Source organism: Haematobia irritans, chromosome 3 (genome assembly GCF_050003625.1).
Source record: "Haematobia irritans isolate KBUSLIRL chromosome 3, ASM5000362v1, whole genome shotgun sequence".
In the NCBI taxonomy this organism is placed as follows: Eukaryota; Metazoa; Arthropoda; class Insecta; order Diptera; family Muscidae; genus Haematobia; species Haematobia irritans.
In genome coordinates, this window is record NC_134399.1 from 218231843 (window position 1) to 218251956 (window position 20114).

At 30.2% G+C, this 20114-nt stretch overlaps 1 protein-coding gene across 1 annotated transcript in view; it reads right to left on the minus strand.

Annotated features, from left to right (window-relative positions):
* Positions 1 to 20114, minus strand: part of LOC142232176 (uncharacterized) — a 212278-nt gene that overhangs the window by 12713 nt on the left and 179451 nt on the right. The window contains exon 3 of the mRNA XM_075302894.1: positions 3255 to 3959. Within this exon, the coding sequence (XP_075159009.1) occupies positions 3255 to 3959 (705 nt within the window). The remainder of the gene's footprint in view (positions 1 to 3254; positions 3960 to 20114) is intronic.

The window sequence follows — 20114 nt, forward strand, 5'->3', positions numbered from 1 at the left end:
TCATAAACCCTTTATTTATCAACCGATCTAACTCAAAGTTGGCCAAATCCAATCTTCTGTATTACTAACTATAGAAACTTTTGTAAAATTATTTTTCCATAGAAAATTTTGTAAATTTTTTTTCAATAGAAAATTTTGTCAAAATTTTATTTCTATAGAAAATTTTGTCAAAACTTAAATTTTTATAAAAAATGTTGTCAAAATTTTACTTTTTAACAATTTTCATCAAATGTTTATTTGTATAAAAATTTTTCCCAAATTTTTATTTCTATAGAAAGTTTTCTCAAATTTGTATTTCTATAGAAAATGTTGTAAACATTTTATTGACAAACATTTTTATAGAAATAAAATTTTGACAACATTTTTATAGAAATAATATATAGCAAATTTTGTCAAAATTGAGTTTCTAAAGAAAATATTGTCAAAATTTTATTTGTATTCAAAATTTTGTCACAATTTTATTTTTATAGAAAATTTTGTCAACATTTAATTTCTATAAAAAATTCTGTCTACATTTTATTTTTTTTTTAATTTTTATCAAATGTTCATTCCTATAGAAAATTTTCCCAAATTTTATTTCTATGAAAACTTTTTTCAAAAGTTTATTTCTTTACAAAATTTTGTCAAAATTGTATTTCTATAGAAAATTTTTTTTCAAAATTTTATTTCTACAGAAAACTTTATAAATTTTTATTTTTAAAGAAAACTTTGTCAAAATTTAGTTCTATAGAAAATGTTGTAAACATTTTATGGACAACATTTTTTATAGAAATTAAATTTTGACAAAATTTTTTATATAAATAATATATAGAAAATTTTGTCAAAATGTTGTTTCTAAAGAAAAATTTTTCAAAATTTTATTTCTATATAAAATTTTGTCAAAATGTTATTTCTATCGGAAAATTTGTCCAAATTTAATTTATAGGAAAAATTTTGTCAAAAATTTATTTCTATAGAAAATTTTGTCAAAATTTTATTTCTATAGAAAATTTTCTTAAAATTTTATTTCTACAGAAAATTTTCTCAAAATTTTATTTCTACAGAAAACTTTAAAAATTTTTATTTTCAAAGAAAACTTTGTCAAAATTTAATTTCTATAGAAAATGTTGTCAACATTTTATGGACAACATTTTTTATAGAAATTAAATTTTTACAAAATTTTTTATAGAAATAAACTTTTATCAAAATGTTGTTTCTAAAGAAAAAATGTTCAAAATTTTATCTCTATATTAAATTTTGTCAAAATTTTATTTCTATCGGAAAATTTGTCCAAATTTTATTTCTATGAAAAATTTTGTCAAAAGTTTATTTCTATAGAAAATTTTGTCAAAATTTTATTTCTATAGAAAATGTTGGCAAAATTTTTGTTCTACAGAAAATTTTATCAAAATTAGAAAATCTTGTCACAATGTTGTTTCTAAAGAAACATTGTTCAAAATGTTGTTTCTAAAGAAACATTTTTCAAAATTTTAATTCTATATAAAATTTTGTCAAAATTTTATTTCTTTTTGAAAATTTGACGAAATTTTATTTCTATGAAAAATTTTGTCAAAAGTTTATTTCTGTAAAAAATTTTGTCAAAATTTTATTTCTAAAGAAAATTTTGGCAAAATTTAATTTTTACAGAAAATTTTCTCAAAATTTTATTTCTACAGAAAACTTTACAAAATTTTATTTCTAAAGAAAATTTTATCAAAATTTTATTCCTAAAGAAAATTTTGTGAAAATATTATTTCTATAGAAAATGTTGTGAACATTTTATGGACACATTTTTTATAGAAATAATATATAGAAAATTTTGTCAACATTTTATTTCTATAGAAAATGTTGGCAAAATTTTAGTTCTGCAGAAAATTTTCTCAAAATTAGAAAATCTTGTCAAAATGTTCTTTCTAAAGAAAAATTTTTCAAAATTTTATTTCTATAGAAAATTTTGTGAGAATATTATTTCTATCGGAAAATTTGTCCAAATTTTATTTCTATGAAAAATTTTGTCAAAATTGTATTTCTATAGAAAATTTTGACAAAATTTTATTTCTAGAGAAAATGTTCTCAAAATTTTATTTCTACAGAAAATTTTACAAAATTTTATTTCTAAAGAAATTTTATTTTTATAGAAAATGTTGTGAACATTTTATGGACAACATATTTTATAGAAATTAAATTTTGACAAAATTTTTTATATAAATAATATATAGAAAATTCTGTCAAAATGTTTTTATGTAGAAAATTTTGTCAAAATGTTGTTTTTAAAGAAAAATTTTTCAAAATTTTATTTCCATATAAAATTTTGTCAAAACTTTATTTATATCGGAAAATTTGTCCAAATTTTATTTCTAAAGAAAATTTTGTAAAAATTTTATTTCTATAGAAAATTTTGCCAAAATTTTATTTCTATAGAAAATGTTGTCAACATTTTATGGACAACATTTTTTTATAGAAATTAAATTTTGACAAAATTCTTTATAGAAATAATATATATAAAATTTTGTTGTTTCTAAACAACATTTTTTTCAAAATTTTATTTCTATTTAATATTTTGTCAAACTTTTATTTCTATCGGAAAATTTGTCCAAATTTTATTTCTATGAAAAATTTTGTCAAAGTTTTATTTCTATAGAAAATTTTGTCAAAATTTTATTTCTACAGGAAATTTTTTAAAAATGGTATTTCTACAGAAAACTTAACAAAATTTTATTTCTTAATAAAATTTTGTCAAAATTTTATTTCTATAGAAAATTTTTGTTTGTGTTGCAAACTTATGCACTAAGTTATAATACCCTGTTCCACAGTGTGACACAGGGTATAAAAGACCTAACTCTTCCTCACTAACATTTGAAAGTATCCGTTGATTTGTTGACCCGACCTCGTATATATTTTTGGAGGCCCACTGTCATTAAAATTAATTATATAGTAGACAATCAAAGGTAACATTTACATTTTTGTTAATATTATAAGCACTTGTAAACCTTAAACGATTTCACATTGCGTGTAAATTTCATTATCGCACACAAAACAATGTTAATTGCTTTATTGTTCACTTATTTTTTATTAATGTCAAAAATGTTTTTAAATTCCATTAAATTAAATACAATTTCACACACACACTCATTCTGCCACGCCCCACGTAAGGATCACATAAAAAACCATTGTCAATATTAAAAATTCCAAATAAACACAATAGCCCCATTTAGGAGCCATGACAAGACAATGGCTCATTTTGCCACATTGCCACTGACTACTACAAAACTTACCATAACAAAGTTGTATCGAAGATGACGAAGTGGAGGCGTGGACTGTTGTATGATTTTGTGGTTGTTTATCATGCGATTGTAGCCGTTGAATTTCATTATGGGATTCTTTCGTAGATTTACCGACTGCTTCTCTTTCCAAATGAATCCTTGGCTCATTATTTGATATCTTGGTATATGTGGCCACTGAATCCCCAGACATTGGGGCCAGGGATTTTATTTCTTTGCTGTTGCCATTGCCATTACCATTTCGGGAAGGCTGGGAAGGTTTAACAATTTGTAGCATTTCTTGGGTATTGATGCAGGCGGATGATGAGGAGGAAGGAGGATGAGGAAGAGGCCCACTTTTTTGGTTGGCATAACGAAAGGAAAAGTTCAATTTAAAGACGTTGTTCGTTGTTTTCGCATCTCCCGCAGAGCCAACATGGGTATATACTTTGCCATCGCCCATAGAGGATGATGCAGGAGGATGGGTGTTGCCACCGCCACCACCACCACCAACACCACTGACCACATTATTATTTTTACTACCGAATATGAGAGCCTTCTCATCCTTAATGCCCAGATATAAAGTCCGCGTTATCAGTATATAGGCTATGCATAAAATTCCCAAAGGCAATACCAGCAATACGAGATCCAAGAAAATGTTATAGGATCTTTCATAGCCCACAGCCTGTTCGGGCCATTGTTCACGGCATTTGCGAAGGCCTAAGGAAAATGGAGAAAAGAAAAATTGATATGTTATATAAAAAATTAGTTTGTTAAATTAAGAAAATATACAATGATTTTTTCTCAAATGTTTTTTTTTTTATTTTTTTTTTTTTTTTGGTATTTATTTATTTTTTTTTTTTTTTTGGTTGGGAAAAATCTGTCTGACCACAAGACTGCAAATATGTTTGCTACAATAGACTCAATAGACTCTTGCTTTCTTCATCAACGCTTTTTTTTGGCTTTTAAATATATTGAAATTCTTAGAAAAATTTCTCAAACACAAAAATTCCTTGTCTGGTCTGGTCAATCTTATTTGTCAAAAATTTGAAGGATTCTATGGAATGTTCATATCTGCTTTGTAAAAGAAGAAAACTCCATTGTATGACCTATGACTTTATTAGGATGATGAAAATATATTTCATTTCACATAATAGAAATGAAAAAAAACCAAGGAAATACTTTATCAGCTCATACCCCAAATAAGGTCTTATTTGACATTAGTGACTCACATTATAATTGATCGCCTTCGGATAAGCATAAAATTGATTTTCAAATAATTGCATTGAATTGACAAATATGTTCGATCCATAACAGTTTGTGGGTCAAACCCGTCCTAACACCCAACTGGCTAATGTTGTATTACAAGTAAGTACATACTATGTTTGCAATCATGAAGAACATTTAACTAAACAACACACAAAAAATTCGAAAATGGACTTTATCGATACTAAATAAACAGAAAAAAATCTTACAGAAGATGTTGGCAACATTTCATTTCTATAGAAATAGAAATAAAATTTTGACAAAATTTTTTATAGAAATAAGATTTTGACAAAATTTTCTATAAAAATAAAATTTTGTCAAAATTTTATTTCTATAGAAAATGTTGTCAAAATTTTATTTCTATAGAAAATTTTGCCAAATTTTATGCCTATAGAAAATTTTGTCAAAATTTTATGCCTATAGAAAATTTTGCCAAAATTTTATTTCTATAGAAAATTTTGTCAAAATTTTATTTCTATAGAAAATTTTGTCAAAATTTTATTCCTATAGAAAATTTTGTCAAAATTTTATTTCTATAGAAAATTTGGTCAACATTTTATTTCAATAGAAAATTTTGTAAAAATTTTATTTCTATAGAAAATTTTGTCAAAATTTTATTTCTATAGAAAATTTTGTAAACATTTAATTTCTATAGAAAATTTTGTCAAAATTTTATTTCTATAGAAAATTTTGTCAAAATTTTATTTCTATAGAAAATTTTGCCAAAATTTTATTTCTATAGAAAATTTTGTAAACATTTTATTTCTATAGAAAATTTTGTCAAAATTTTATTTCTATAGAAAATTTTGCCAAATTTTATTTCTGTAGAAAATTTTGCCACAATTTTATTTCTATAGAAAAATTTGCCACATATTTGTTTCTATAGAGAATTTTGTCAAAATTTTATTTCTGTAGAAAATTTTGTCAAAATTTTATTTCTACAGAAAATTTTGCCAAAATTTTATTGCTATAGAAAATTTTGTCAAAATTTTATTGCTATAGAAAATTTTGTCAAAATTTTATTGCTATAGAAAATTTTGTCAAAATTTTATTTCTATAGAAAATTTTGTCAAAATTTTATTTCTATAGAAAATTTTCTCAAAATTTTATTTCTATATAAAATTTTCTCAACATTTTATTTCTATATAAAATTTTCTCAAAATTTTATTTCTATAGAAAATTTTCTCAAAATTTTATTTCTATAGAAAATTTTCTCAAAATTTTATTTCTATAGATAATTTTCTCAAAATTTTATTTCAATAGCAAATTTTGTCAAAATTTTATTTCAATAGAAAATTTTGTCAAAATTTTATTTCAATAGACAATTTTCTCAAAATTTTATTTCAATAGAAAATTTTGTCAAAATTTTATTACTATAGAAAATTTTGTCAAAATTTTATTTCTATAGATAATTTTGTCAAAATTTTATTTCTATAGAAAATTTTGTTAAAATTTTATTTCTATAGAAAAATTTGTCAAAATTTTATTTCCATAGAAAATTTTGTCAAAATTTTATTTCTATAGAAAATTTTGTCAAAATTTTATTTCTATAGAAAATTTTATTTCAATAGAAAATTTTGCAAAAATTTTATTTCTATAGAAAATTTTGCCAAAATTTTATTTCTATAGAATATTTTGTCAATATTTTATTTCTATAGAATATTTTGTCAACATTTTACTTCTAAAGAAAATTTTGCCAAAATTTTATTTCTATAGAAAATTTTGCCAAACTTTAATTTCTATAGAAAATTTTGCCAAAATTTTATTTCTATAGAAAATTTTGCCAAAATTTTTAGTTCTATAGAAAATTTTGTCAAAATTTTATTTCTATAGAAAATTTTGCCCAAATGTTATTTCTATAGAAAATTTTGCCAAAATTTTATTTCTATAGAAAATTTTGTCAAAATTTTATCTAAATAAAATTTTGGCAAAAAGTTCTTTAGAAATAAAATTTTTACAAAATTTTCTATAGAAATAAATTGTTGACAATATTTTCTATAGAAATACGATTTTGACAAAATTTTCAATAAAATTAAATTTTGACAAAATTTCAATAAAATTAAATTTTCACAAAATTTTTTATAGAAATAAAATTTTGACGAAATTTTCTATAAATTTAATACTTTAAATTTTTTTTAATTTTCGTATTATTTCATACCATCAGTGCCCATTTTGAGTAATTTCTCCCTTCTTGTAGAAAAAAACAACTTTCCATTTTTGGTTCAAGCTAAAACCGTTAAAATATTTAAATTTTGACATTTTACAATTCAAGAGATATCAAGACACCCAAGAAATTGTAGCTAAAGGAGATTATTTCATTGATTCGAAGAAAAAACATTTTATAAAATTTATTTTAAATTTGTTGGATTCGTGGTAAAATATTTTTCAAATTTTGGTAAATTATTTTTGGCACAAGTGACAACCGTGAATATAATAACAATTTCCAAAAAAAAAAAAATATGTGATAAGTGTACCAAACCATTTCTCGCTAAAAGTGATATTTACGACAAAATATTTGTAGAATTAAAAGAGGAACAAATTTAAAAAATATATATTTATTATTATTTTTTTCTGTTTTCTTTTTATGACCACTTAGTTTTATTAAATTTTTTGTTTATTTTAATGGGCTGTTTAGGTCAAAGTATATAAATATCAATAAAACAAGGATATTTCATCTTTTTATCGACGTTTTGTCGGCTTTTTTCCGATCTCTTCCAAAGAATTTTTTTATTTGAAATATCCGTAGAGGAAAATTCTATTTAGATTTCATTAACTGTAGATTTTAATTCTTACTTACAATTGTATTACATTTGTTTCATTTATAAATCATTAAATCTGGACACCACAAACAATAATAATAACTAAATAAATAAATAAAATGTAAATATTGCACCAAAACTTAAAATCTATATCACAGAACTATGTATGTTTACTCTTTAAACTGATGCAATGGAATACTCTAATTTGGTGTTATCTTTGTCTTCCTTAGTGTTCATTGACGTCTCTATTCTCTGTTGAATACGTAGGCTCTCCAGTGTATAACGTTTGTTCTCGTTTCTCTCTCTGTCGAGAATTTTAACAGCTTTGAAGTCTATGCTATGTGTTGTGCTAAAGCTGTTCTTTCTCTATGTTTGTTTATGTTGGCTTCATGTTCTGCCATTCGTATTTTCAATTGTCTTCATGTTGTACCCACATAGTGCATACGATATTGCATGTCTCCCTTTCTTTTCCATTGCATGTTAGTTCGTACACAACGTTGTCTAATTGCATTTTGTCTGTTCTGTTTGTTTTTGTTGTAAATACTCGTTGCAGTGTGTTGTTTGTATGCTATTGTTGTTGTTTCTTCCTCTGTTGATCTCAACCAAGTTTTGCATTCCGTTCCGCGATGATAGCCAATATTGTACTAGACAATCTTTTGGATGAAGTGATATTTATTGGAGTTAAACAGTAAAAATATAAGGAGACGAAATAGACACATGGTGTCTTTGGCCCTAATGCTCAAGGTCGGGCCCCGGGTCAATATATCTGTCTGTCCGTCTGTAAACGTATTTTTGTAATCCTTTTTTGTTGTTTCATTACGTTCGGTCGAAAGTATATAAGGCTTTATAAAAACTATTAAAAACATTGATATAGATCAAATAAAAGTGTGTTATTTGGTTTCACACAAACACTACCGTGTGCTGTGCAACTTTTGCGTTTCGGCTATGAACGGGTCGGGCTGTGTAACCGATAATATCTCATTAACATTTTTTCATTTTTTTGGCACAAAAAAACTTAAATACTTTGCTATAAAAATATTACAAACAAAAACCACCGCTGCTGATAGAGACAGTAAAGAAAAAAGTAAACAAATACATCTGTTCTATTCGTTCAGAAAATTTGTTAGTGATACCGGATCGTCTACTTTACACAGCGGTTGGTTAGTAGGCCAACCAGCTGATTACAACTAACCCAGTAGGAACAGATAGTAGAAACAACCCATTAAGAACAAACAAACAATGAGTTTTCCGAACTCTCACCAAGACACACCAAGAAATAGTTTATCCGAATTCAGGGTAAATCGGGTAAAAGAATTGGAAGCAATTAATGTCAATTTAATAAAGAGAGTCAATGAACTTGAAGCTTATGTTCATAACCTTCTCCAGGAAAACAATAAATTGAAAGATGAAAACAATTCGCTCAGAGAGGAAATCGATTTGAATTCTGAAGAAATTGTTGAAACACAAAACCAACAACAAACCGGCGATGACCCAACAGCTGATAAAACCATGAATGGTGAGTACTTCTCTGACGAGAAGAACTCAATCGTGAAACGGACTGGATCGTCCAGAGACACAAAAAAGCAAACAGGAACAAAGGGTTTATGCTATCAACAGAGCCATCCACAACAAAACAAGCGGAAGAAATGCGTAAAAAAGAGAGAGAAAGAAATGCACAACTAAACAGGCCACCACCGATAATAGTTTCTTTTGATAAAAATTACAACGAGTTACACAGTCTTGTTAAAAAAACTGTTAAAAATGATTTTACGATCAAGTTACTCAACAACAAGTCTTACAATATAAATACTGTGGAAGTCGAGGACTACCGAAATACTACAAAATCATTTAACATATTCAATGGGGATCAAGATTGACCACAACGAAAGGAAGAGAACTAATAAAAGCAGTAAAACAGTGTGGATGCAAAGTATAAAAGTACGTATAAAAACAAAAAAACTGTTAACGTTGAAAAGCCACAATTAATAAGCTCAGACACAGACTGGGAATTATTTAATACTCTTGTTAATAAAGGCCTAAATTCATATACACCAATCGAAACTCCAGATGATCTTGAAAATGAAACCAATAAACTCACAATCGTAATTCAAAATGCTTGTTGGAATAGTACACCGACATACCAAAAACCAACTTCATGTAACTCGTATCCCTTGCACATAAGAAACCTGGTGAAACAAAAAAGGAACAAATAAAGAAATGGCAAAACAGCAGATCTCCTCATGATAGAAAACTGTTGAATGATTTGACAAAAAAAGTGAGGAAGGAAATTAAGAAAATCAACAATGTGACGTTTTCTCAGTTCATATCTAAACTGAGTTACGACAGTAAAACTAATTATTCCCTATGGAAAGCCACAAAAAAACTAAACCGGCCAAAAACTCTTAACCAGCCAATTCGAACCATGCAAAATACCGTTTTCGCAAATTTTTTATCTTCAATTTTTTCAAAAAAGTCAACCTCAAATATTATTAAAAGCTATACTGCATGCGAGGAACAGATTCCAAAAGTTACTTACCAATGATTGGAAAACTTTTTGAGAAGATTGTATGCAAGCGTCTCAACGAATACATTGAAAAAAGAAATATCATACCAAGCCATCAATTTGGTTTTCGAAAGGGACATTCTAAAGTCGGGCAAATCCATAGGATAACTTTCGATATTGAAGAAACCTTCGAAAAAAAGGAAGAATGTTCAGCAGTATTTTTGGATATATCCCAGGCTTTTGATAGAGTAGGGCATGCCTTGCTAAAAAAAAAAACTAAAAACAATTCTACCGAAAAGTTACTGTAACTTATTAGATTCGTATCTAAATGATAGATGTTTTCGGGTCAAGCACGGAAATGACTATTCGGAAATCTTTCCAATTCACTCTGGAGTCCCACAAGGCAGTATATTGGGCCCAGTTTTATACTTGTTATATACATATGACCTTCCCTCACATTCACAATGTACGATAGGGACATTCGCCGACGATACGGTCTTAATAGCTAGAGGAAATTGCAATGAAGCGTCAACATTGAAACTACAAAACGCCCTGGTGGAAGTAGATGCATGGACGAACAAATGGGGACTTAACTTAAACAGTTCGAAATCTGTTCACGTTGATTTCACGCAAAGACAAATACAATATAAACCCATTTTCATAAAAGGCCAACAAGTACCGGTAGCTGACTCTGCAAAATACCTTGGAATGACACTAGATAGCAAATTAAACTGGAAAACCCATGTATCAAATAAAACGAAAGCCCTTGAATTAAAATATCGGGAGTTGAAATGGATGATAAGTAGAAAGTCATCATTATCCATCGAAAACAAACTTATGATATACCAACAAGTCCTAAAGCCAATATGGGCGTATGGTATCCAGCTCTGGATGCGCTAGAGAAAGTATTATTCAAGGTATTCAAATACTCCAAAACAAAATCTTGAGAGATATTGTAAATGCCCCTTGGTATATAAGGAACAGTGATCTACATAGGGATCTGAAAATCAAAATTCAGCAAGCAGCAGACAACTATGAAACACGTCTGCACCATCACATAAATCCGGAAATTCCTAAACTTTTAGAAGCCAATGTAACCCGAAGACTAAGTCGGTATAAGCCTCTAGATCTGAAGAGCAGATTTGCCCAGCGAATTGTACATTGAATCACAAGCTGCATCACATTCATAGTTAAACATATATTAAAAAAACTACTAGTTAGTCTTATATACTAAGGACTAGTCGTAGTATTATACTTAAGCAGTTGTGGTATGTTTAAGAAATAAAAAAAAAATTGTGATCAAAGTCTAGGTCGCAGTGTAGTCCAATCGACTTCAAATTTGGGACAAGTATGTATTTTGACTTGACTTTGAAAGAAATCGGATCAGATTTAGTCGTCTCCATATATATTTCGACCGATATGCAATTATATGACCATAGATGCCATAGGTTTACTTTGATTTACGTAAAATTTTGCACAGAGTGATAAACTACCATTCTACCATTTGTAATGAAAATTACGTGAAATTTTGCACAGACAATAGAATTTACATTTTTGCCATGCACGTGCTAATTTATATATAGCTCAACTATATATCCTTCGCCCGATTTGCACTTATGTGGACCCGAGGCCAAAATTTCTCTCCATTTTATTTGAAATTTTGCACTAAGTGTATAACTAACATTCTAACTGTGCGTGCCTAATTTGGTTGAAATCGGTTCAGATTTTGATATAGCTCCCATATATATCTATCGCCCGATTTACAGTCATATGACAACAGAGACTCAGATTTACCTGAAACTATTTACAAGGACTATAATTAACATTTTTACTATGCATGCCGAATTTTATGGAAATCATTTCAGTTTTAGATATAGCTGCCATATATACGTTTTTCCGATTTCGGTAAAAATGGCCAAAATAGCCACATTTTCCTAGTACAATCACCACTTCTAAGTCGATAACCTATAAAAAAAAGTTTATTTGTTACCAAAGGTTTTGAGCTTCCTTTAAGGATTTTGGTATTGATTTCGAGCCAAAGATGTGGGTTCATTACCTATCTGGCTTTAAATCTTGGACCAATAAAATTAAAATTAGGATACAGATCTCATTTATCAAATTTTCGCTACCTTTTCGCGGTTTATTAATAAAGGTACTCACGTACAATCAAATGCCAGTTTAAAAACCTAAATTATAAAGGATGCTTCAAAATTTATCCATAAATTTTCTATGATGACTTTTATAATGGAATTTTTATACATTTAAATATGGTTTCAAATTTAAAAATTTTCTGAACTTACAAAAACAATAAAGTTAATTTTTTCTTTTTTGTATTTTGGAAGCAAACGCTTTTATTAAGAAATATTAAATTTTCACTCCCCACACCAAACTCCCCTCTATCGTAACCCAATTCTATTATTGCCATGGCGAGTGAGTTACACTGTGGTCTTCTTATCAATGCACTCCCGATCCATTGAATCTGTATCAATGGCCGCAAACATAAAATAAAGTCCTAAGAAATAAATTTAAAATTGGGTTAGGTAAGTCCATTTGCCCGACTTTCTGTCCATATATTTTGTTCTCGTAATTAAGTGATTCGACTTAAAAATGCTTATATTAACATGAAAGCAAATGTTGTTTCACTAAGGTCAACTTGTCTTTAATAATTGTGAAAAATTCTTTGAAATTATTGAAATTTTCTTTAAATTTCTTGTCTTTTTGCATCTTGTCAACAAACATAGCATAATTTCTGCTTGAAGTCGAAATATATAGTAAAGGGTGATTCTTTTGAGGTTAGGATTTTCATGCATTAGTATTTGACAGATCACGTGGGATTTCAGACATGGTGTCAAAGAGAAAGATGCTCAGTATGCTTTGACATTTCATCATGAATAGACTTACTAACGAGCCACAACGTCGAATTTTCAGTGAATGGGCCCTAGAAAAGTTGGCAGAAAATCCGCTTTTTTATCGACAAATTTTGTTCAGCGATGAGGCTCATTTCTGGTTGAATGGCTACGTAAATAAGCAAAATTGCCGCATTTGGAGTGAAGAGCAACCAGAAGCCGTTCAAGAACTGCCCATGCATCCCGAAAAATGCACTGTTTGGTGTGGTTTGTACGCTGGTGGAATCATTGGACCGTATTTTTTCAAAGATGCTGTTGGACGCAACGTTACGGTGAATGGCGATCGCTATCGTTCGATGCTAACAAACTTTTTGTTGCCAAAAATGGAAGAACTGAACTTGGTTGACATGTGATTTCAACAAGATGGCGCTACATGCCACACAGCTCGCGATTCTATGGCCATTTTGAGGGAAAACTTCGGAGAACAATTCATCTCAAGAAATGGACCGGTAAGTTGGCCACCAAGATCATGCGATTTGACGCCTTTAGACTATTTTTTGTGGGGCTACGTCAAGTCTAAAGTCTACAGAAATAAGCCAGCAACTATTCCAGCTTTGGAAGACAACATTTCCGAAGAAATTCGGGCTATTCCGGCCGAAATGCTCGAAAAAGTTGCCCAAAATTGGACTTTCCGAATGGACCACCTAAGACGCAGCCGCGGTCAACATTTAAATGAAATTATCTTCAAAAAGTAAATGTCATGGACCAATCTAACGTTTCAAATAAAGAACCGATGAGATTTTGCAAATTTTATGCGTTTTTTTTAAAAAAAAAGTTATCAAGCTCTTAACAAATCACCCTTTATAATACTACTTTGACAAATTATAACTGATCACTTTAACACGTAAAACATACAACCACCCATCCACTCCCCCAACAATACTTTGTAAAATTGCTGCACTCACTACACTCCTCCACCCATCCCGTTACTATCGTTTACTATACAAAATACCATCGCATTACTCGCATCTCTCTCCTTCTCTCTCTTAAATATTTATGCAACCGGTCTTAAAATATTGAATAAAATTCGTAGCTAAAATAACGTTAAATTTAACGTATTTTTTATTGCAAAAAAAATAAAAATATTTATTATACCCTTCACCACTACTGTGGTACAGGGTATAATAACCCAGCAAAAAAAGCGTCGCCAAAAAAGTAATGAAAATGTTCTTTTTGGATCCGGAAGTGGTGCAAAATTGACGCAGAAGCGATGAATTTAACATGGGCTTGTCATAGGACGGAAGTCCTCCATTTAAACAGCCGTTGCACTGAATTTGCATCACTTCTTTAGGTGTGATCCGAATTCAATGTTTTGGATGTAAATTTGAAAATTCTGTGATATTTTTTCAAATAAATAATTTTTATAATTTTTAATGGATTCTAACGCTTGTCGGAAACGTTTGACCTCAACTATTTTCAAAAATGCACAATTTTTTCAGATTGGATTTAGCATTTTTTTCGACAAAATTTAAATGATTTGTAACATTTCATGACTTCTTACTATGTTTTTAACCTATTTGAAAGAAAAAAGTTAAAATTACCCACTAAATGTATGAAAAAACCAAGTTATAAAAAATTGAATTAAAAGAACTTCCTTGGTAGTTAAAAAAAGAACGTCATTGGGAGTGCATCTTCTGGAAGTGCTTTTACAGTTGTGCCTTTGGAAGAACTTCCAAATTTTTCTGCTGGGAAGTTTGTGCATTTGTATGTAACGCCAAGAAATAATTGTCATAGACCCATCTTTTAGTATACCGATCGGCTTAGAATTAAATTCTGAGTCGATTTAGCGATGTCCGTCTGTCTGTCTGTCTGTCCGTCCGTCTGTCTGTATATGTAATTTTGTGCACAAAGTACAGGTCGCAGCCCCCATATATATCATTCGCCCGATTTGGACTAATATGCCCACAGAGGCAAAATTGCTACTCTGATTTACGTGACATTTTGCAGAGGGAGTAGAATTGAACTTGAAACTTTGCACAGGCAGTAGAATTAAGGTTCTGCATATGCGTGCTTATTTAGGTTGAAATCGGTTCAGATTTTGATATAGCTCCCATATATATCTTTCGCCCGATTTTCCGTCATATGACCACAGAGGTCAAAGTTGTTATCCGATTTACGCGAAATTTTGCACAGGGAGTAGATTCAACATAGTAACTATGCATGTGAAATTTGATTGCAATCGGTTCAGATTCCGATATAGATTCCATATATATGTTTTTCCTATTTAGCAAAACTGGCCGAAATACCTACATTTTCCTTATCAAATCGCCACTGCCAAGTCGTAGACTTATCAAAATGACTCACATTCTTCTATTACTTTAATACACATCTGTCGACCGATAAATCATAAATACACTTTTGCGAAGTTGCCTCAAAATTGGTTCATATTTAAATGTTTCCTATATTTTTTTTCTAACATTGTGTTCCACCTCAGCGCATTAGCCGACTTAAATGTAAAATCTATAAGTATTGCAGAACTCTGTACAGATCTGCTCAGATATACAGAATATATGTGTATAGATTCATATAGCATCCAACACATTGGACGGATTTGATATGGTATCGAAAATGTGGACTTACAAAGTGGTGAAGGGTATAATATAGTCGGCCCCGCCCGACTTTAGGCTTTCCTTACTTGTTTTTAGTTCCGTTTGATTATTATTTTTTTTTTTTTGGAATTTTCCAAATCCCAATGAAATTTTCCTGTTTTTGAGTATGTGTCAAACATTTTATGAACTAAACGTGGGTATTACGTTCAATTACCGTACACGTAAATTCAATATGATCTAACGCAAAAGAAAGTTTTCATGCGATGCACAAAAATTGTAACAATGAACTACAGTATGGTTAAAATGGTTATGATTTTGTTCTTTGCTTCTAGTTAATTTTTTTCTTCCATGAGAGGGTCTGATTTTGTGAATTGTAGTAAAAAAATTGCATCAAAGTATTATATTTTCTTGGTTTTAACAACGCTTTGTGGAAATCTCAAAATTTCGATTTTCGCCATAAAACAGATTACTTTTTCTGTGAATGTACATAAACATTTCATACGAACATTTTATTCTCCTTTACACTGTAGTATGAAATTTGTAGTTATCCAAAATATACCCCTATTGCAACAACCATATATTCGTATATGGCATCCCTATAGCAGCGGGCTTAAATAAATTTAAATTAAAATAGTGTAATTTATGTTTCTAAATTTTCTTTAACAAAATAAGTAAAATAGACACGGCTAATTGATCACTTTACTACGTAAAACTTAAAACCACCCACTCCCCCACCCACCCTATCTATTACCATCTTACAATTCTATTATTCCCATTGCTTTAGCTCCCAATCAACTCTCACATTATCACTCTCAAACTTACTCTCCCCCATGCCAGCATAACAAAAGCCAACGCACAATGTACACACACGCTCCCACACGCTACAATAAACCGAACAACAACTCTCTCGCTCTCACTCTTAAACTACAACACAACAACGTCAATATTTTTTGCCATATCTACGCAAAATTACCTTTCTTCTGATACCAAATTTACCATACAACACCCTCTCACACGCCCACAATATGTACACAAAATACTTCTTTATAGATTTTCTTATGATTCTGTATGGTTAGGGTTTTTTTTTTCAAAAATAACAAAATACATAGAGGTGGCTTTTTAAGGTTCGCTGAACTGACGATTGTATGTCCAGGTTCACATTCTAATAGATCCATTACTCATTGGTTATCTCATTATTAACAATATGGCTATTTACAAAATATATTTTGTTCTCTTCAATTTATGGACTGCCATGAAATTCTATTGTCTTCCATAAGCATTGTCTTATTTTTGAATTTGTATTTATAGTTGATAACAAGAAGCATTTAACTCACAATAGTAAACAAAATTTATGCTCAATTCTATTTTGGCCACTTCAGTGTCCATTTTAGGGCACTTAAAGTCCTCAAGTACTGAACAACTAGCCCAAATACACAATAATTTGAAAAACTGACTTAAATTCGATAAACACGACAACGACTACAGCAGCCAACTTCAGTGATGCGAATGATTTCCTGATTACCCAATTTTAAGATTGCCAACACGCGATTGCGTGAGACAGGGAAAGACAAAACAACCAAATTGCCATAGGTCTGACAGTTTAAGATAAATTATGGCAATTACCTATTAAGTTATCCATTTTCAAGAAGAACAAAAAAAAAAAAAAAACGATGCGACCATAAACCATGTTTGCGAAAACTCTATCTCCATGGCATGGGATATAGAGTTAATGAAAATGTTCGTTATATGAATAGACGCTCGTTTGCTGTGCATAAAGATTTATGGATCTATGAATACATAGCTCAAAATTTATTTCCGACATTGCTTGAATTATGCCAATTTGCATAAGATTACGTTACAAGAGTGTGATATTTATTATGGAAATTAAATGGCTCTATTACATTCTTGGCTTTTTGTTTTCGAGGATATTGTGCAAAACTTCATTTTGCTAATCTTGATTTGGGAGAAACAGTAATATAATTCAAATGGTTTAGCTTTAGTGATGCTAGGGCAAAAGGATTGTTTTTATTTGGCAATAAGCTAAGGACTTAAGACTTACGCAATGACCACATTGGGCAAATATTTAGCAGATCAAAAAGAATTCGTAGTCATAGACAAACCATTAAATATTTTGCGTTAATATTGTATTTGGATAAGAAAATGGTATCTGTATATTTCGAAAATCTCCCTTGAAAAAGTTTCACTCTCAGTTTTCAAATATTTGGCTAGTGTGTCCATTAACTAATACTACCATAAAATGCTTATGGCTGCTTCTAAAGCTATTGCCTACATATGACCTTAATATGATCATTTAATAGTGAAATATTGTAGGTTAGGTTAGGTGGCAGCCCGATGTTTCAGGCTCACTTAGACTATTCAGTCCATTGTGATACCACAGTGGTGAACTTGTCTCTTATCACTAAGTGCTACCCGATTCTATGTTTAGCTCAATGACAAGGGACCGAGTCCGAACGGCGTTCCACATTGCAGTGAAACCACTTAGAGAAGCTTTTATAACCCTCAGAAATGTCACCAGCATTACTGAGGTGGGATAATCCACCGCTGAAAAAATGTTTAGTGTTCGGTCGAAGCAGGAATCGAACCCACGACCTTATGTATGCAAGGCGGGCATGCTAACCATTGCACAACGGTGTAAATAAATGGATCAATTACAACAACATACAATAATTTCCTTTAAGAAAATCTCAACGTACATACAAAAAAAGTGAACCCACCAGGAAAGAACATTTTGGTTAATTATAGATTTCTAATTTAGAAAATTTTTAAGTTTTTACTGAATTTAAATAAACGTCAATAAGTAAGGAAAGTCTAAAGTCGGGCGGGCGGACTATATTATACTCTGCACCAATTTGTAGATCCATATTTTCGATAACATATCAAATCGGTCGGTTATATGTGGAGGATTTTGTCCCAAACATTGCCAAACATACATCAAATCTGACTCGATCTAGACAAATTTTTTTACAAAATTTATACACTTAAAATTTAAGTCGGCTAATGTCCTTGAGTGGAACACAATGTTAGTAAAAAACAAATAAGGAAAGTCTAAAGTCGGGCGGTGCCGATCCATATTTTCGATAGCATATCAAATCTTTCCTATGTGTCGGGTGCTGTATATGTTATAACGATTATGTTCCCATATACATATATCTAAATCAGGCCCCATCTGGACAAAATTTGTTAGAGTTCTACAAAATTTATAGACTTTAAATTTAAGTCGGCCAATAACCTGAGGTAGAACGGAATATTTGTAAAAAATATTGGAAACATTAAACCTGGAAACATTTAGGCAACTTCGCAAAAGTGTATTCACAAAATGTATATTCTTAAGATTGGACACCATCACGTATAAGTAATAAATTATGATGCACTGATACGTATACCACCCGGTGTACCCAATACACCATAACCCTTTATGTGCATACAAATGAATGAATAGGTATAACATATATGTAGGCGTTAGAGAAGAATTTTTAAAAATTTTGGTACTGGGCAGTAGTTCCCAGCAAAAATCAAAGCGTAGCGAACATGTTCTTTTGGGATTCGGAAGTGGTGCAAACAAGTCATAGGACTGATGTCCACCATTTCAACTTCCGCTGCCCTGAATTTGCATCACATTTTAGATGTGATCCGAAGTCAGTGTGAATTAAAAAAAAAATTAAAAAAAATTGTGATATTTTGCCCAATAAACAATTTTTATTGAGGAGTAGTGCATTCTATCGCTTGTCTAAAACGTGCGATCTTAGGTTAGGTTAGGTTAGGTGGCAGCCCGATGTATCAGGCTCACTTAGACTATTCAGTCCATTGTGATACCACATTGGTGAACCTCTCTCTTATCACTGAGTGCTGCCCGATTCCATGTTAAGCTCAATGACAAGGGACCTCCTTTTTATGGCCGAGTACGAACGGCGTTCCACATTGCAGTGAAACCACTTAGAGGAAAGGAAAGGAAAGTCAGACGGGGCCGACTATATTATACCACTTTGTAAATCCACATTTTCGATACTATATCCAATCCGTTACATTTATTATATATCCAATCCGTTATATTTATTTATTTCCCCAAATACATACATTTAAATCTGAACCGATTTGGACAAAATATTTTAGACTTCTTAGAAAATCTCTAGACTTCAAATTTAAATCGGCTAATGCTCTAGGCGGAGCACAATGTTATTTAAAAACAAGTAAGGAAAGTCTAAAGTCGGGCGGGGCCGACTATATTATACCCTGCACCACTTTGTAGATCTAAATTTTCGATAACATATCACATCCGTCAAATGTGTAGGGGGGCTAAATATAAAGGTTTGTCCCAAATACATACATTTAAATATCACTCGATTTGGACAGAATTTGATAGACTTCTACAAAATCTATAGACTCAAAATTTAACTCGGCTAATGCACTAGGGTGGAACACAATGTTAGTAAAAAACCAGTAAGGAAAGTCTAAAGTCGGGCGGGGCCGACTATATTATACCCTGCACCACTTTGTAGATCTAAATTTTCGATACCATATCACATCCGTCAAATGTGTTGGGGGCTATATATATAAAGGTTTGTCCCAAATACATACATTTAAATATCACTCGATCTGGAAGAATTTGATAGACTTCTACAAAATCTATAGACTCAAAATTTAAGTCGGCTAATGCACTAGGGTGGAACACAATGTTAGTAAAAAACCAGTAAGGAAAGTCTAAAGTCGGGCGGGGCCGACTATATTATACCCTGCACCACTTTGTAGATCTAAATTTTCGATACCATATCACATCCGTCAAATGTGTTGGGGGCTATATATATAAAGGTTTGTCCCAAATACATACATTTAAATATCACTCGATCTGGAAGAATTTGATAGACTTCTACAAA